The sequence below is a fragment of the Takifugu flavidus genome, chromosome 19 (genome assembly GCF_003711565.1).
Source record: "Takifugu flavidus isolate HTHZ2018 chromosome 19, ASM371156v2, whole genome shotgun sequence".
NCBI classification, from domain to species: Eukaryota; Metazoa; Chordata; class Actinopteri; order Tetraodontiformes; family Tetraodontidae; genus Takifugu; species Takifugu flavidus.
Genome location: NC_079538.1, coordinates 2,668,331 through 2,686,085, shown reverse-complemented (window position 1 = coordinate 2,686,085; position 17,755 = coordinate 2,668,331). Strand labels below are relative to the sequence as shown.

The following is a 17,755-nucleotide window of genomic DNA, read 5'->3' as shown; positions in this document are numbered from 1 at the left end:
GCGTCCGTTTCCATAGTTACCCTGTTACGGTTGTTTCGGAGTCGATGCCCCCGAATACAGAGCGGAAGAATCATATTGGGCAGTTTTGATTTAAGGTTTGTTTGAAAACGGAAGGTTTGGTGAGAGGTGAGGTGTAGACGGGTTCCAGAGACACTGACAACATTTTTGTGGACTTGCCTCGCTAATTCTGTGATTATGAGGCTTCAAAAAAAGAAAATTGGAAAGCTTTAGTTTTTTGCGTCAGTGAAATTGGGACATCTTAATATAGCTGAAGTTTGAAATCCCCTTAAAACCTCTTAAGCTTTGACAGTGTGAAAGTGTGTTTGATGAATGAAACTGTCATTCTGTTGACATAAGTTCCCAGTACAGATGAGGACTTTAACGTCATCCAGTGGTGAAGAGGAAACGGTGATCACCAGGCGGAGCGAATCAGCAGATGCTCCAGGGATCGACAGACTCATGGACCCATCAGCTCTGGCTCTGTTTGGAAGAGTCTGTGTTCTTCATCTTCTGTGAGAAGAGACTCTTCTAAACCAATGACAATCTACTACCAATAAACTTTTCGATTTTCGATTTCAACCCAAATGTTTTCTGCTTATATAAAGTAGAAGATGAACAGTAATTGATATTGATATACAGTAATTAATCTTTGCAGCCTTTCACTGCACACTTGGGTTTTACATGTCTGAGGACTCTTAATTCCAGCCTGAGTCACAGTTCTATCATCTGTCTGACCTCTAAGAAAAAAGCCAGCATATTAGACACTTAGAAACCTGAGAAAACAGTAATAATTTCAAATTGATTCTGGATTTTTAGACTATGAGAACAATCCTTGACTGAAAACAAATAAAATTCAAATTACAAGATTATTTACAGATTTTAATGAACAGAACAACAGAACAAGGCTAAATCATTTTTCCCAGTGTTATAGCAAAAATCCTCTCATGCCATTTGTTGTCCTTTATCCTGCAGAGAGAAAGCGAATCTGGCCGTGACTCTGGCTAATGAAACGGATAACATAGTGGCCCACGCTTCCTTCTTTGACCATCCTGTTGCTTGTTTAGTGGATCAGTCTCAGTGGGAAACCTTCCTGAAGAAAAGCTTTGGTGTGCAACAATGTACGGTACGTATCATTATTATTAAAGGAAAAAATGACTTTGGCAAGAATGGAAAGTTGATGTAACAATATTACCCATGTAGAATATTATTAATTTAAATTGTCTCTATTGAATGTGTACTGCTGTAAATGTTCTGTAAGCTGAAACAGATCCAGCTATGATGATGTTTGCTCCAGGAGAGCAAGTCAGCAAGAATCTAGGAAAAAATGTATCTTTCATAGCTCATTATAATCTCATATAAATGCCCTGATAACTTTCAAAATTCAGTTTCAACTGCATCTTGTTCTCCTTCTCTTTAAAGCCTCTGAACACGCTCTTCCTCCACCTTTTTGTGGCACAGCCAGATTTTGCTACAGCAAGTGTAAATGAAATTCTGAGGTACACAGATCAATGTTTACTGTGGGTGTGTGTATTATAAATACGTGTGTGTGCGCGCGTGTGTGTGTGTGTGTGTGTGTGTGCGTGCGAGTGATCATTCCCTTTTCTTTTTGCAGGGTAGCCTTTAATGCAGTCCAAGAACTTGAATTTATCTGTCTGGTCACCCCCAACACCAACACAAGCGTTTTAGGTGAAGAGCTGCTTAACACATGTTTCCTAGATGAGTTTGACCGTCCGCAGGGTTGACCAGTCTGAGGTGCTTTTGTGCAGACCCGGCTTTGAGCAAGACTTTTGAGCCTCTGCAGCATCTGGACCAGTCTGGACCTCAGTGCTCTGCGTTCATCTGCCACAGAAAGCAGCACTGCCCCAGGTTGCACATACGCCCAGCCAGGTGTAGTAACACACAGGATTACAGAAGCACTTATAATTATCATTATTGTAGAATTCTTAAGATATTATTGGTGCTCAGAGAAATTTAGATAGAGAAGTACCATCTTTTACACATGTAAAGGTAAAAGGAAGCAGAACCGATGCAACCACGCGGTTAAATGCAGAAAATAAAACAAGCACGAAAATTATGTTGTGAATCTAAGTGAAAAGTAGCTCCACTGCCGAATATGGGTAATGTGGTTGGTGCAGAGAGTCGCTTCAGGTCCCTTCAGGTGGTTTGATTGTTTGTCTTGACAGAGCTGAAGATCACGGGGACATCGTGGGTTTATTGGAGGAGCAGACAAATCAACAATTCACCGATCTGCTCGATGGTTCCACCATCAGGAAAGAGCTCCTGGAAGCACAGAATGAGCAGAATCACATGGCTGTTTGTGAGGTTTGTCCAGATTTTTAAAACCTTTCTCCACTCAGAGGGCAGATCCTCTCTAACACTCCAATCAGTTATTTTGTTATCAGCTGACAGAATTTCCTGAATTAAAAAAGACTAAAATCTTCCAAATTGGTAATTATTATTTAGAATAAGGTGAATCTACAACTGATGTGTGTCTGTATGAGGCCTGGCAGGCAGGTCTCCTGTATCAGTAAAGAGGCTCCTCGTCTGCCTGTGAAGGAATAAACATTTGTCACAGACCACGACGACAGCAGGATGACCTGCTCATGGCGTCTTTCCACAGAGCGACGGAGTCATCGTTGGGTTCATCAGCGTCACCTGTGGCGTGGACTTAAAACTGCTGCAGGACTTTGATCTCAGTGAGTTTGATCGCTTCTACAAACGGATGAAATCCAGCATCTCAGGAGTGAGACGACAGGTAACCCCACTGCACCATGAAAACATTCTCTTCACGTGGAAAAACGTGATGCAGGTCTCTCATCGTCTTCCCAACAGGTGAAAACACAAAGGACCAGACCAGGAAAGTTTCCATTTGAAAAAACCATTTTCCGAATTCAGCTCTTTGTTATTGACAAGAATCACGAGTTGAGGTAACATTGGTGTGATCGAGCTGCCAGAAACTGTCGGGAGATGGCGTCCCGCTCCTTTATGTCAGTGTTATCATAGAGAAAAAAGAAATATGTTACTGTCTAGTTTTAGACAGTAACACACTATATTTACCAAATCTTGAGAGTTTGAATTTAATTTAGTTAAGAGATCAGAATTAAGAGATTAATATACAAATCTGATTTATCTCAGTCAGAAAAAGGACACTAAAAATGTGAGAAGAAGCCCCTTAAAATCAAACAGTTGTTTTACAAATGGCACCAGTTTCCTTCTCTGCAGTAATTAGATTTATAATATTCAACACGTGCTTTGCAGAGTTGAGAAATGAAACGTGCCTTATGTCATGATGTACTTTAAAGTGCTCAGTGTTTAAGAGTTGCAAGTCTTGGAGGCGTTTATGGTGGCAGCTGTCCAGAGTTAGTTGGCTCCCGCTGAGCTCTCTTCACATCCAACTTACCTCCCAGCTGCTGCTGCACGTCAAGCTGGGCTCTGTCCTCCTGGGACTGAGCGCCTTGTTAATGAGAGCTCTACTTAAGCGACAGCAAGACAAAGCTGAAGGCGAGACGTTGATCTGCAGGTGGCAGCCAGACTGTTAGGCCAGCGCTTTCATCTTCAGTCATCAGAAGATTTGGCTGCATTTCTGATGCTGGCACAGACATATTTTCACTTCCTTTTCTTTCCCTTCAGATCGACAGACTTTATTCCATATGTGTTCAGCCTTTTCCCTGTGAGTATCATCTGTGCTTGTCACCATTTATCTAGGGAGAGAGTCTGGCTTTAACTCCTAGGTCACTATTCATGATATAACTGACACTAATCAGATTCCTTCAGCTGCCATCAAGCATTTGAACAGAATGTCACCAGTGTAAACTGGTGAAATGCTGCCATTAACCTTTGGCCTGTGTGGTGTCTTTGAGGAGCGAGACCTCTGCCTCATCACCGTTCCAACAGCATCCCCGCAGCTCCAGCTGTTGCAGAGCTTTGTCCGGCTGGAATCCAACTCACAGTTCCAGGAGGGATACGTGTTCCACCGTTCCGGACTCAGGTGTGACATTATGACGTGACAGAGTTGACAGCCGTTGACAGCCATGTGTTCATGCTTCATATGTTCCAGCAGCAGCAGCGTGGAGGTGAGAAGGGCCGTGGCTGCAGACCGAACGGCGGTCTCTGACCTGGTAACAGGGCTGAGACTCGGTGGGACCCTCCTCCGTGACCTGGACGCTTACTATGAGACATGCAGAGACCTGGTGAGTCTGTCCATATTTGATGTGTTTCAGGGACAAGAAAGTTAAAGGCAGCAGAACAACAAAAATGACAGACTGTAAAATAAACTATACAATATAAGTTTGAAAAAGACAACGTCCCAAACACGCAAACTCTTGTTTATAAAGGTGCTTTTAGGAGGGCATTCTTTAGAACCCACTCAGGAGAGTCGTACCAAAGCTAACCTGACCCTTAAAAGCCTGGTAAAAAAGACAGCCAGTGCAGACGGTCGTCTAAAAGCAACAACAATACACATGATGTCTGTGTAGATTCTCAATCATCCAGGTCATAGTTATCCAAGGTACCGGTAGTTTACTTTGTCAACTGGACTGTTTTTCTTCTCTTTCAAAAGAGAAGCGGGACAAAGAAGTTGACAAAGAAAACTACCTTGGATAACAATATACGGGAAAATGTGGAGAGTGAAATCCTAACTGGGTCTATTTGGACTTTTGCAACAGTCTTGTACTGAAGCTTCCAGTGATTTTCATGGAATAATGAGTAATATCTCCCATTTGCCAGAGACCAGATTGGTGAGAATTGGGTTGAATGTATTTTCTCTCTCTCTAACTGACGCCCCAGCTGTCACTGCTGCAGCTCCAGAACTGATAATTACCTCTGGAATGAGAATGCAGCCCCTTCATGAGTATGCATGGCAGCAGATTCACCTCACATGTTCTCCTAATCCTTTATTCTGTTGGTCAGGACAGGGTGTCGCTGCAGGCATTCGTGGCCCAGGTGGACGGTCTGGTGGTGGGCATACTAATCATTCAAGATGAGCAGGTAGGTATCCTGTTACTGTATGGATCAATAGGGAGTCCTTAGAAATCCAAACTGCATTGACTCATTAGACGGTTATATGGATGAAGTGAATGTATGTACATATAGCTGCCCTATCTGTATTCACCAAGCATCTGCTCTTCCTCTCTCTGGTGCTCACTCTGGTGCTTCTGTCTTATTCAGGAGATCGAGTACATTCGGGCCCACTATAACATCGAGAACTTTATCTACTTCAGCCACCACCGCTACGAAGAGCACGCACGGATGCGCCACTTTGTCCTCAGACACCCCTTCCAGCACTTCACCAAGCACTTGTTCAAGGAGGTCTTCCGGCTGTCTCACAAATCCTGCCTGTACTATAGGATGTACCCCCCCCAACACAGCCAGGAGGTGGGTGCACTGGGAGCTACTGGCCCAGCATCCTTGCATGTCCGCTCAGACACACTTTGGCATTAGTGTCACAATTCTACACTACAAAAAGTAGCAAATCTAGTATTTTTATTGGATGTTCTTCAGTATTACAGAGGTTATCGTCAAACCTTCAGCAGTTGAATATTCAAATTATAAACTGGGTGAAGAGGACAACATGTCAGGCAGACAGAGGAAGTCATTGTTTGCAGCCTGGCCCTCAGCAGACTGCGTTCCCCGGGGTCGGGGCAGCAGGTGCCAGCGGCGCTGCCAGCTCCACCTCTCCATGCCATAATAAGACATTTCCTCTACATGTAGAGGCCTCCACTTCCTCTGCTAATTACCTTCTACAAACAAGCAGCAGATTGGGAGACGAGCCTGTGCAAACAGAATAATGACTGAGGATAACTGAGAATTAGTGTTGATCAGGTGCTGCCTGAAGCCCTGTGCTGTCTTCCAGAAACCTTCCATCATCTCATTATCACTCTACCAGCTCTTCCCTCCCTCTTGAGCCTCTTTACTGACAACATGCCCCCATTTTCTTTCTCCAGAATTCCTGCATCCACCATCTGGACTCTGTCCTCAACTGTGTGGTCCCTGTCAGCCCACGGCGCCAGATCATCTACCCACTGGAAGAGCTTGGCATCAACATCCCGTCCAGGCAGATCACCGAGGACCAGGTGCGTTCGGCAGCAGTTGGCTGACCGCCTGCCCTGAGGTGGCCGCTAGATGGCGCTGCTTTAAAAGAAACAGCCCAAACACTGAGGCGTCACTATCAAGTCGGTCAAACATGTCATTGATTGTTGCTCCTTGTAACAAGTAATAATTTCAGATTGCAACACCAAAACATATTTGGATGTTTCTTGACTTACATATTTACGTAGTGTAAGTAATCCTGTAGCGCTGAAACAGTCAATTATAAATGTAAATATGCCCGTTACCGTGGTAATTACTTTAATGAGAGTACTGTACTGTACCTGTACTATATTCTGTCTAGTGTGGCTAGTTTTGGGATATTTTGAGGCTCACATCTGGCAGCTGCTTACTTCCTGCCTACCTATCTTAAAGTTGCTGTGATTTATTTTAATGTCCAGCCATTCAAATACACGTATATAGAAGTGCTCTTTGGACCCGAGCGTACGCCCACACGTTCGTTTCCCTCCATCACCCCTCCTTCGCCTTGGTAACGGCACACTCATGATTTCCAGGCTTCCGTGCAGATAAGAGCTGCGCCTCCTGATGTCGGCCTTGGGTTGATTAATCAAATTTAAAGCACCTGTTGGCTTTCTGTCAATACTGGATCATATTACACGCAGGCTCCTGCAGCCATTGTCCTCAGTGAAGGTGAGGCGTTTGCAGGCCTTGTAAGAGCTGCAGCACCTGCTCCATCATACAGATGGCAGCTTTGTTCACCTGAAGGCTGCATCTGCTTGTTTCCTATAGCATTCACGTGGATTAAATGTAGCGTTTAATCTGCTCTTGATGCAAACAAAGACTTGTCTGTCGTGTCATCAGCGATATTTTCCAGTAACAGGTAATAATACAGTATATGTTGCTGTAGAGGACATGAAGAAACGACACCAGTGACGTTTAGATTTTTTAATTTCTTTGAGCTTGAACTCAGTTGGATTCTTGCTGCAACCAGGGTAAATTTGTTCATTAATACTGTCAGAGACAGTTTAGAGAAGAGTAAAAACAGGAAGGGAATCATCCTCTGATCATCTGAGCTTGCTCACGTGACCTTACAATCATCTGTGCATGATGCAAATGAAGAGCCTTTAAGCCTCAGAGGGTAATTTACAAGGTTGTGGAAATTCTGAAATCCTCTGAGATGAGAGATACAGGAAAGATAAAAATATACAGCACCATCAGAACTTTGGGAGATTTGGCCATTTTTCTTATTTCTCGCTCACAAATGAAACATGTGCGCTTGTCAAAAATGCTTGCTTTTAAAAACCACCTTGGTTTTTTGATGCACGGATGGACTCATTCATTCATCAGAGGCTCTTTATTCTCCTGTAGCTGCGCTGTCTCACAGGATGGGACAGATGTCGGGCACGCCAGCCCTCATGGAAATGATTTGAATGTTGCACAAAGGTTAATTTCACCCTTGGGTTCCCCCCAATTTTTGTTCGATGCTGTTTTCATCTAACAAGGTGCATTGTGGGGCCAATCTGCCTAATTATAGATGATGAAGGAGCCATTAGCTGCCTGGGATGGCAGGACAAGGACAGAGATGCTTTGCCGGCGGAGGAATGGGAAATGAGTCCTCAGCATTGGGCTAATTCCTATGGGATTCAGTCACACGTTTGATCCCTGTTTTCATCTCATTACAGTTTCAAGCAGCTCTTATTGCAATTTCTAATTTCCTTACAAGCACCTATTTAAGCACAATTTAATCATAAATACAGTTCGATAAACAAGTACTTTGGGTGAGAGCTTTGTATATGTCATGTGCAGCGAAATACAGAGCGCAACAAGACATTTTCCACAGACATTTAGTTTTTTCTTAATCAGTAGGCAGAAGCTTCATCCTTCATCGACCTTGGGTAGAACATGAAAGGTGTAGACTCTAACGTTGAATTAAAGTCATTTTCTGCAGTGAAAGGGATCTAATTAATGTGTAAAACTGTTTGGGGGGGCGTGGTTACAGATTTGGCTCTGGCCACGCCCATCGGGTGTTACGAAAGGTTCCATTTAGAGCAGTCAGCATTAAGAGTTGACTCTGTCCGAAGTTTTACAACCTTCCTCCACAACATTACAAAGGCTGTTTTAACTGCTGTGATCAAACTCTTCTCTCTTGAATAGTTGATAACAGAATATAACCTGAGTTTGGACTGTGAGATTTCCATCTGCTGAATTCTGAAAAGCCAGAATTCTGTTAGCTGTGTCTCTAGAATGTGTGATCCGTCTTCTCCTCACAGGCCCCGTTTGCTCTCAGCCTCATCAGCAGGAAATTAAGCTTGGAGCCGAAGCTTGTGGTGAACAGCAGGATAGTGGTGGTGGGGGCATCAGACACAGGTTTATCTTTCCTTCAGGTGTTGAGCTTCTGGTAAGTTGTTTCAGATTCTCCTACATATTCAGCATCTGTGGACTGAATCCATCCAGCAACATGAACCATGATTCCAAAAAAAAAAAAGATTCCGTTAACTTACAGATGTGGGAGACTTTTCCAGCGTAACATGAAATCAATAAACATGTTTCTAATCGCTGTTCAAATGTTGAGTTTGGAGCATTAAAATCTAATATTTCTGCAGTTAGTCTCCTGTAATCCCACAGATAAACATTTGTGTCCCCTTTTTGTTCCATGGACGCTTTGCAAATGTCACTTGACTCTTTCCTGACTCTTACAGGTTTACCTTCATCTGTCCTTTGTGGGATTAATTGCTGTGACAGATAATAAGTGCAGTTCTGCTACTGATGCTGATAGCATCCAGGCAACCAGCCGTGTTGTTTAGCGCGTAAGGCTGGCACGGTGGTGATGATGGGCACGCAGCTGTCTGGGGCCAGGCATTCTGTGGGGGCCGGTGTCAGCCCCCTTTAATTAGTCACTGCACTGTTGGTGCCCCCGTCAGCCATCTCTGCTGTTTGCTGTCACTAATGAGTTGACTAATGAGCCTGTTAGTTTCCACTGAACTAATGGCCGGGTGGCCACGCATGGAGAGGGTGAGCAGTGGGTCAGTTTCCTGAGGCCTCCTGAGGCCCCCTTTATCAGCCCTGCCCAAAGGCCACCCCCCCCCCCCCCCCCCTTCCGCCGCAACGGCCCCCTACCTAAGCAAAGATTTCCATGTGCTCACTGAATCCATTTCAGCAGCGCCAGGACCAATAACCCACCCCCAAAACTCCGTTCCTGACTGGGATGGGGCCAGACAGATAAAGAAGTCTGGGCCAGCGCGGTCCCTTGCTTGCCATGGTCAGACTGCAGGGTCACCACGGCCGTCTGTCACCAGCTGATAACAGAACAAATCCATCCCTTTTCACTTAGTTACATTCAGACACCAATAATGGGTCCGAGGCATCATGTCGGAGTGCTGGGGCATAAATTCAGCCTCTGGCACAAATTAACAAGGGAACTTTAGGTCCTTATTGTTTATGTTACCACGCCAGAATCAGCCAATGATGCAGTAACGAGCAGTGAGGCCCCTCTTTTACCCCCCAGCTTCATAAAATTGAAGACACATATGTGTGTTGTTATTTAGGTGGTTTGATTTCATGGGATCTGTATTTCAGTCATTTCTAGTTCCAGTAGTGATAGAAAACAGCCCTTTTCGAACTATTGGCTGGTATTATAGATGTGTGTCAGTGGGTGTTAATTTAGCAGGAACTGAGATAAGAGCAGCGGAGGTGGGCGGAGGCGTCGGTGTGATAAGGCTGAAGGTAGAGGCTCTGCTCTTTACTGCAGCTGGAGCTGCTCTTATCAGCTCTGTGATGTTCCTACAGCACAGCACAAAAGAACCCATTTGCATCACAACAGATTTTGTGTGTTGTGGGCAGCAACACAACAGAGCAACAAAGTCCTCACAAACTGCAGCTCAGTTGTTTCAAGTATGTGCTGAGGGAGTTTTGCTGATGGTGATAATGATGATGTTGACGATAATGATGATAATGACTGAGGTATCTAGATTCTGAAGAGATCAGACGTGTGTGTGTGTGTGTGTGTGCGTGTGTGTGTGTGAGAGAGAGAGAGAGATTTAGATGTGGGATTCAGCCTGGATCTGTCGGCATTGTTGGCTAGCTTGACTTGATTTCAGGGAGGTGGTGATCATACTGACCTAATGGGTGATTTTTCACATTTTCACATCTATCAGTAACACTGACATCACCAGTGTGAACATTCCAACACCTGATTATAGGTTTCTGTACAAGATCCTCTCCAACAGATCCTCTCCATGAAGTGAAAGCTGAGATTCTTCACCTGAGAACATCCACACACTGTCCTTAATGTGTCCTCCTCTCTGTGTTCCTTCACAGCCCTCATCTGAAGTTCAACAACCTGACTCTCATCTCAACACATGGTTTCTCCAGCGAACACACATGGGAGGACGTCGGCTTCCTGTCAACAAGGTATCATCACTCACTATGTGTAAAAAATCAAAATTCTCAACAAACCAAAACAAAGGTAATGGACTCGAATCCTGAGAGCAGGGTTTTTTTTTCTTTAATGAAAGTCTCTCCTCACTCTGTTCAGCCATGCTTACAGCCGTAGAGACTTGGCCCAGCTGCCGCTGCACTCCTGCGTCACCACGGTGACCGGAAAGATGGTGGCCATTGACAGGAAGTCCAAATTTGTGCGCGTGTCTGGGGGCAGGAGTGTGTCCTATGATCACCTGATCCTGTGTACAGGCCTGCAGTACCAGGTGAGGCAGATTAGCTTTACCTGTCCACCAGGGTTCTCACCATTTTTGGACATTTCAGATGCATGGAAAACATTTTAAATTGAAACTGAATTAAGTTAATGAGTAACTAAATTTTCAGAAGAAGTGTAATGATCTGAATGTTTATTGTAACCTTATACTTTAGTACTACCTTTATGAATTACTACAAGTCCTTCTAATACTGAAGGTATTAGTGCATGACTGAGTGCATGCAGGTAAATTCCAGCACTGAAATCCTACGTTGCTGTAGGTTACCTGTCCCACTGGCGTGGACCTGAGCCAACCAATCACAACCAGCCAGCTGCAGAATCACGCTCGGCACCGATACACTGGGCCCATTCCTGCCAACCTCTTCACACTAAATGACCCCACGGACTGCATGGCTGCACGTGATTGGCTATGCGCCCACTTTCTACAACTCCAGGGTAGATAAACACACACAGGCACATACACACACACACAGTCATTAAGCACAATTATTCTGCTCTCAGAATAATAGCACAGCTTTTATACGTAGAGATTATTTGATACCGGTGATGATCTGTCTCAGTCTCGGTACTCATCTAGGATCTCTTCTAAGTGATGAGAGGGGGAGAGAGAGACATACATACAAATGTATTAGTTTTAGTTTTTAACAAAAGGCCTTAACAGATCAGAGTTTGGGAACCTGGAGTATCTGGTAAACAGTCCTATTATACTTGAGGAAATACCCCCTCTTCATCTCTGCAGGCATAAAAATGATCAAAATGGTTCCTTGTGAATGTTGAAGCTCCCCCAGCAGCCACATGACTAAAAAGTGGCTACTGATCACCATGAGGAGCCCAGGACCATAACGTGGGAAGGTGCTTGCTTCATTCAGGATCCTCTGTTGAACAATAAACTACTCATTTCTTTGGATGGTTTAAGTGGGGACAGCAGACATAGGAGATGAAGTAGCAGCAAAATAAGGATTTAATGATCAGAATCCTTTGGTCCTAGCCTGGTTGGTTCAGGCACAGCTTTGCTTCAGCACCATGGACAGAGGCAGGAAGACACCAAATCCCTCTGCAAAGGTTTAAAGAAATACATCCAAAGTCTAATAAAAGCATCACTGTAGTCCTCAAGGAGTTCCTCGAGAACTTGTAGTGAAATTAAATGTCCCAATAATCCTGCTGGGTGTCCATTTCTGTATAGTGAGTTTAGCTTCCCACAGATTTAGTCTCTCCAGCCTTGTATGAAAGGCCTCAGCTGGAATGTGTTGAGTGTTGGGGATGACCTCAGGAATCTGCACCTCACCACGACCCTTCTGCATCTGACAATGTCCACCAGTGTGCATGTTAAACGTCTTACACTACATAAGGCACTTTGTAAATTTAAACTATCATTATTTTATTATTATTAAATTAAATTCCTACAGGGAAGCTCAATACATTCAGAAAAGATTTTGGGATCTGATTTATAATACAAGATAATCTTATGTCATCTGCTGCCTGCCACCAGGGGGTGCTAAATTCGTCATATCTTAATTTAACAGTCAAGATTCCTAATAGCAAGGGAAATATTTGTTACTCATCTACTCCCTTGTTTTGGGGCAGATGAGTGTTTACCTTATAACACACAACTGAGCTTTCTGATGAAATGGGAAGAATTTTCTGTGCAGCCTCATTTGATCCTCCTGAACAAGATGAGACTGAGACAAGATCTCTCCTGAAAACATGGGTAATTCCAGTTATTTTTTAAAGTGGATGCGCTGCTTTATTTCAGCAAGCAGCCTTGGAAAAGCTCCAAGTGACTAAATGAGTAAACGCACTGACAAAAACAAATAAAAGCCCTTGAGTATAAATTCATAAACAGCGCACATGAGCAGCACATACTGTCTTTATCGTCACACAACAGACTGCTTCGTGAATGTAGATTCAGTGTTTAAATGAGTTGTTTTTCCCAGCATGCACGTCTGCTTCAGGACTGAGAGTTCACCCCCATGACTTCAATGATAGTCACCTCATGTTCTCTTTTATATCAGTTCCGTGCTCACTTCACATAATTTCCTGTGTTTAAAATGCTAAGAATTTATATTTAAACTCACTTTTTATGTATCTAATAAAGCTGAGATTAAAGTAGACTGAAGTTGTGCAGCGCTGCATGTTGTTCACTGGTCCTTGTCTGGGTCTAGATAACGCCGTCGTCTATGGCAACAGCATTGATGTTTTCACCACTGTGGAGACGCTGCAGGAACTTGGTGTCCAGGGACATCGGATCCATGTGGTCCTCACTGCTCCTGAGCCCGGCGTGTTGTGCTTCGGTGAGCCGGAGGTGGAAAAGGTGGTAATGGCAGCCTTGGAGAAGGCTGAGGTTCAGGTTCATCATCACTGCCTGCTGGCCCTCATGAACCAGGGAGACCCACGACCCGTCCAGCTCACCTCTGTGTCATTCACCACCAGCGGCGAGCCTCTACATCTTCCATGTGGGGTGAGTCGAAGCTTCTGTGATTCGTGCACACGCGTCGTGCTCGTTAGTTAGTAGGATTTCTTAAAAACTCAAACTCAAAGTGTCTGATATCAGGGTTTGTTTTTTTTCCTCCCGCAGCAATTCCCTCAAATAATGTAACAATTATTGTTGTAACAAATAATGAATCAGTTGTGTTTGGGTTTGTTCTCTCAGGTGTTCATTAACCTCTCCAACAAAGGAGTTGACTACGATGCTTTCCAGAGCATCAACAGCTCCTTCCTGGTCTTTGACAACAGGCTGATCATAAACAACAGTTTTGGCACCAATGACGCCTCGATCTTTGCTGCTGGTCCTCTCACCAAATTCTCCCTCCGCTACCACGTGGACGAGTGGTCACACGCCCATTTCAGCTCCAAAGAAGTGGGTCAGGAACTGGCTGCCACGTTGCTGCCTCTGTTTGACCCGACAGCAGAGACAGAGCCTGGTTTGGATCGTCTTGTCCCGCTGTACAGACAGGCAAAAGTTCAAGGTTTGAAAACAAATATTCACTTTTCACTTTAATAAACAAAGCTCCTCAACTTAGAAAGCTAGATAATCATGTGACTAAGTTATGGTCACAAAAGCATTTCACACTTCTCTCCTGATCAAAGCTAAACCATCGTTCTAGACTCACACTGCTCAAAGGAACACCAATAGGTTGGTAGCCCCCGACGTCAATGACCCCTGCATCGTTAGCATTAACAGCATTAGATCCACGTGATTAAATTACACATTGCCTGAAGGTATCAGAGCGAACGGAGCAGTTCAGGCATACAAACAAACGATTGAGCCTTTTCCCAACATTATGGGACATCTTGGGTCAGTGGGCGGCACATGACAGTTTAATTACACAGTTTGCCCACTGTGTCGGATCCAACGCCTGCTGCTCCTCCTGGGGGAAGCACAGTGTGGAGCCTCTTTTCCAGCTACATGTGGCAAAATGGTGTCCTTTTCTCTAAGGAGGCTCGTGTAAATGTGGCCTCCGCTGAAGAGCAACAGGAGGAATCGACAACAAAAACGCCATTTAATGTCTTATCTATCAGTTTTGTGTCCGACTGTGATGAAACCAACAGTAATGTTATGTATGTACGGTGATTTCATCCCGTTTCCATTAGAATTCTTGTCTGTGGAATGTATCCAGTGTCTCATCCCACCACATTATTGCAGCGGACACTTAGACCTCACCGACACGTGATGCTGCTGCATTGTTCCGCCGTGTATTCATGAATCAAGGCCGATCTGCAGGTTACGTAAACACAACAGGCACTCGGCTTCACTCTCGGGGAGCTGAAGGACACGTGAACTTTTCAGAGGAATTTCAATGTCCATATCACCGCCTGTCATCTGAGTTCATTCTCTGAAATCTGGCTGCCTGGATGCTGACAGTGAAGCATTATGAGCTGCTGTCGCCTCAGTATTGATGTCTGCACTTCATTTTCCAGCACCGAAAGGATGAACCTGCTCATATTTGCCTGTCATAAAACCCCTATCTCTTACCAGTGACACCAGTATCAGCATTTCCTAGTATTTTCATAATCTCTTGAATTGTTCTTTTTCTAATGAATTCACTGATGTTCATGACTCAATACCCACTGTCCATGGGTTACTAGTCACAAACATTAACCTACAATCAGCCCTAGCACCAACTAAAGGTCATTCATGTTGCTGTGAAGGTCATTCATGTTGCTCTGACGTACAAGCTTGTGTAGATTCTAAACCAATTGTAAAGGAACAGAGCCCCCGGAGGGCACCTCTGTGGGTGGAGAAGGTGTTCAGAAAGATGATTCCAAAGATTTTTAGAGCCAGATTTCTCTTTTCCGTTCTGATGTAATAAAGGTTTCTTCTCCCCTCAGGTGGGAAGCTACCTGGAGGATATCATTACCTGCACGTTTCCAAACCATCTGCCGCCAACCAACCTCCTACAGCCGATCAAGTAAGGTTTTCCTGTTAAAATACGCATAGATTACACTGAGATACCAGCATCCTCCTATTGAAATGAACTCATGTCTGTACTGTAAATAATGATTTATTTATCGACATACCAAACAGCTTCCATCCTATGGTCCCTCACCATATGAAGCCACCATGTGCATGACAAACGTTACTGTAGTTTGATATGAGAATCATTACTCTCTGGAGAATCAATACTTCATATTTTCACCCACTTTAGATAGACATTTGTGCTCTCTTTGATGCAGGAGGACGTCATTGTGACAGGAGGAGTGGAGACTGGGAACTACTTTTGTTTACGTTTGGACTCGTACAAACTGGTGGGGGCGCTCACCTGTTTGTCAGCAACAGCCCTACCTGTGTCCAACTACCTGTGTCTGTTCGGCAAACATGAGCAGCTCCTGGGTCAGCTGAGCAGCAGCTATCAACAGGGCCTGATCACTGACCTCTATAGGTGGGAGAGAGAACTACAGCCAAGTCTGCCATTGATCTTTACAAGGTTTTAGAAAATCTGGGTCCAAACCAGCCTTCCACTTTCTCAGCTCATTAGAACAGTCAGTAGAATATTGATGCTTACTACAGCCTGTCAAAGAGAATATGTTAGTGGTAATAATGAATTTACAGCCATGCTTTAACACCATAACATTCATGCTGTGTGGTCATAGAAGAAAATGTAAAAAGTGTCTCAGGAGGTAAACAAATGCTGTTGAGTTATAGTGAAGGAGATGCGTTTAGTTTGGGCTTATGTGTTGAACATACATCCCATCATCTCTCTGACCAAGGCTCTCTTGTGGGGCGGTTGCTTCCCCTCTTCAGGGTCTTTGTCCTCCTCAGGTCTGTGTGTTGGCTGAGGTGACTTTGCAGCATGTTTGCCAAACAGCGGGTGACCTGCTTCTGAGCTTCCAACACAAATGACCCCCAGATATAGAACGTCTATTGTCCTCCACCTCCTAATCTGTTTATGCAGCCCCCCAATCTGTCTCTGTGGCCACGGTGGGCCAAGACAAAGCCCCGAGCCTCCCTGCCACAGAGACAGCCTCATTCCCCGTCACGCCACTCGCTGAGCTGACTCATAAAGTCATTGTAGAGGCTGACGGGCCATCCTGGCTGTTAGCATAATTGATTGACCGAGTGGTTGCTGGAGGTTATTCAGTCAACACCGTTAGCAAAGCTTCTGCTGTGATGGATCCAGGCAGCTTCTATCTGAAGACTCATTTCAGCTGTCTGATAACAGTCGTGCAGACATGCGTCTTTGTTCAGGCTGCTGTAAATATGCACATCTTTGGTCACATCTGAGTAGACCTGCAGAGGAAACTAGAGTCGATGAGCAACGGAGGCCTCGAGTCTTTGAGTGTTTAGTGAGAGCAACTGTTTCATATTTGGAATCGAGCAGTAATAACTGTGTCTTTATTTATGTGTGTGTACATCTGTGTGTGTCCTGCAGTTTTTTCAAACAGAGTTGGTGTTTGGCCATTTATCACGACCGATTCTCTGACTTTGAGAAGGAGCTGGAGCAGACCACTTCATCTACGGTTTGTGCATTTATCTTTTCTTTCTTTCCTTGAAAGAGCTTATTTGAAAGTGAGAACTATCAAAACAGAACCATAAGTACCGACGGTTCAGCAAATTGAAGGCGAGGCATTGGTGTCTTTGTGATTTTCCTCTTTTTTGGACTCCTTTTCCGCTCCCTCCATCAGGACAGACATGTGGACACTCTGAAGAGACGAGCTGTGGAATTTCTGTCCTTCAACAGAAACCTGCTGCCCATGTTTCCCTCTGTGGATCAGCTGTGAGGTCACCTGGTAACATCAGACAGGTGCATCTCCTTTACCTCACCTGTATATAATAATCTCTGTTAGGCTGATCATCATCTTGATGCAAACAGCAGTTTTGGACGTTCATATTCCCCAGCATGTCCAACTGTAAGTGTGAACTCTGACCTCAGTGACTCTGGCAGCGTGACCAATCACACAGCCTGGATATCGGCTGCAGATAAAAGCCTCCAGGAGGAGGAGGAGGGGGGAGGGGGGAGGAGGAGGGTGTCACCCTACAGCTGTATGTTAATGAGGCTGCTGCCTGTTGGGAAAATAACCGCACACACCACAGCATATGTCGGCACCTACAAACAGCCTGCAGGCTGACAGGACGGCTGGTGTCCAACACACATTCTCCACATTCAGAGATGTTCGAACGATCATTCCCAGGAAAATTTGAGAGAAAAGATTGCAGCTGTTTTTCAGTGTAACAATATATGATCAGCCATCTTCAGCACTTAAGGCTGATGCTCTTCTTCTGTAGTTCCAAATCTCTGTAAAACAGTCATTTATGTCACAGTCTTTCTTCTAAAATCTAAAGGGAATTTCAATTTAAGCAAGTAAAACTTTTATTACTTTTTTTCCCCTTATGGACTTCAATGTTTTTTTGATTTTGAAATGTAACTGTATATAATAAAATTCTTCATAATACAATTAGACTGAAGAATATGGTTAGCGTGACACATGACCCCTGAACAGAGCATAAACTATAGAACCGAATTATCATTGCGTATTTTTGATTTCACCTTTATTTAACCA

General features: G+C 44.3%; 1 protein-coding gene across 3 annotated transcripts; it reads left to right on the top strand.

Annotated features, from left to right (window-relative positions):
- Positions 1-13: 13 nt before the first annotated feature.
- Positions 14-17,716, top strand: cfap61 (cilia and flagella associated protein 61). Of its 3 annotated transcripts, none has more exons than XM_057016194.1 (25): positions 14-95; positions 358-512; positions 973-1,123; positions 1,420-1,496; positions 1,613-1,686; positions 1,767-1,887; positions 2,184-2,322; positions 2,621-2,755; positions 2,833-2,927; positions 3,631-3,670; positions 3,861-3,988; positions 4,061-4,190; positions 4,909-4,986; positions 5,167-5,373; positions 5,943-6,071; positions 8,316-8,443; positions 10,363-10,455; positions 10,580-10,748; positions 11,017-11,191; positions 12,919-13,214; positions 13,407-13,722; positions 15,086-15,165; positions 15,431-15,636; positions 16,627-16,714; positions 16,880-17,716. In XM_057016194.1, the coding sequence occupies exons 2-25, from the start codon at positions 370-372 to the stop codon at positions 16,973-16,975; spliced, it is 3,294 nt and encodes a 1,097-aa protein (XP_056872174.1). In that variant the 5' UTR covers positions 14-95; positions 358-369; the 3' UTR covers positions 16,976-17,716. The 3 variants fall into 3 exon arrangements, with proteins under 3 accessions (XP_056872174.1, XP_056872170.1, XP_056872171.1); XM_057016190.1 differs by having other exon boundaries at positions 4,058-4,190; XM_057016191.1 differs by having other exon boundaries at positions 26-95; positions 365-512; positions 4,058-4,190.
- The last annotated feature ends 39 nt before the right edge of the window (positions 17,717-17,755 follow it).

What these genes read in the sequence shown, in the direction of transcription:
- cfap61 (XM_057016190.1), top strand. Translation starts at nt 370, where the DNA reads ATGAGGACTTTAACGTCATCCAGTGGTGAAGAGGAAACGGTGATCACC. An exon ending in CACCAACACAAGCGTTTTAG is followed by an intron (nt 1,687 to 1,766) that starts GTGAAGAGCTGC and finishes GCTTTTGTGCAG; the next exon opens with ACCCGGCTTTGAGCAAGACT. An exon ending in GTACAGGCCTGCAGTACCAG is followed by an intron (nt 10,749 to 11,016) that starts GTGAGGCAGATT and finishes ACGTTGCTGTAG; the next exon opens with GTTACCTGTCCCACTGGCGT.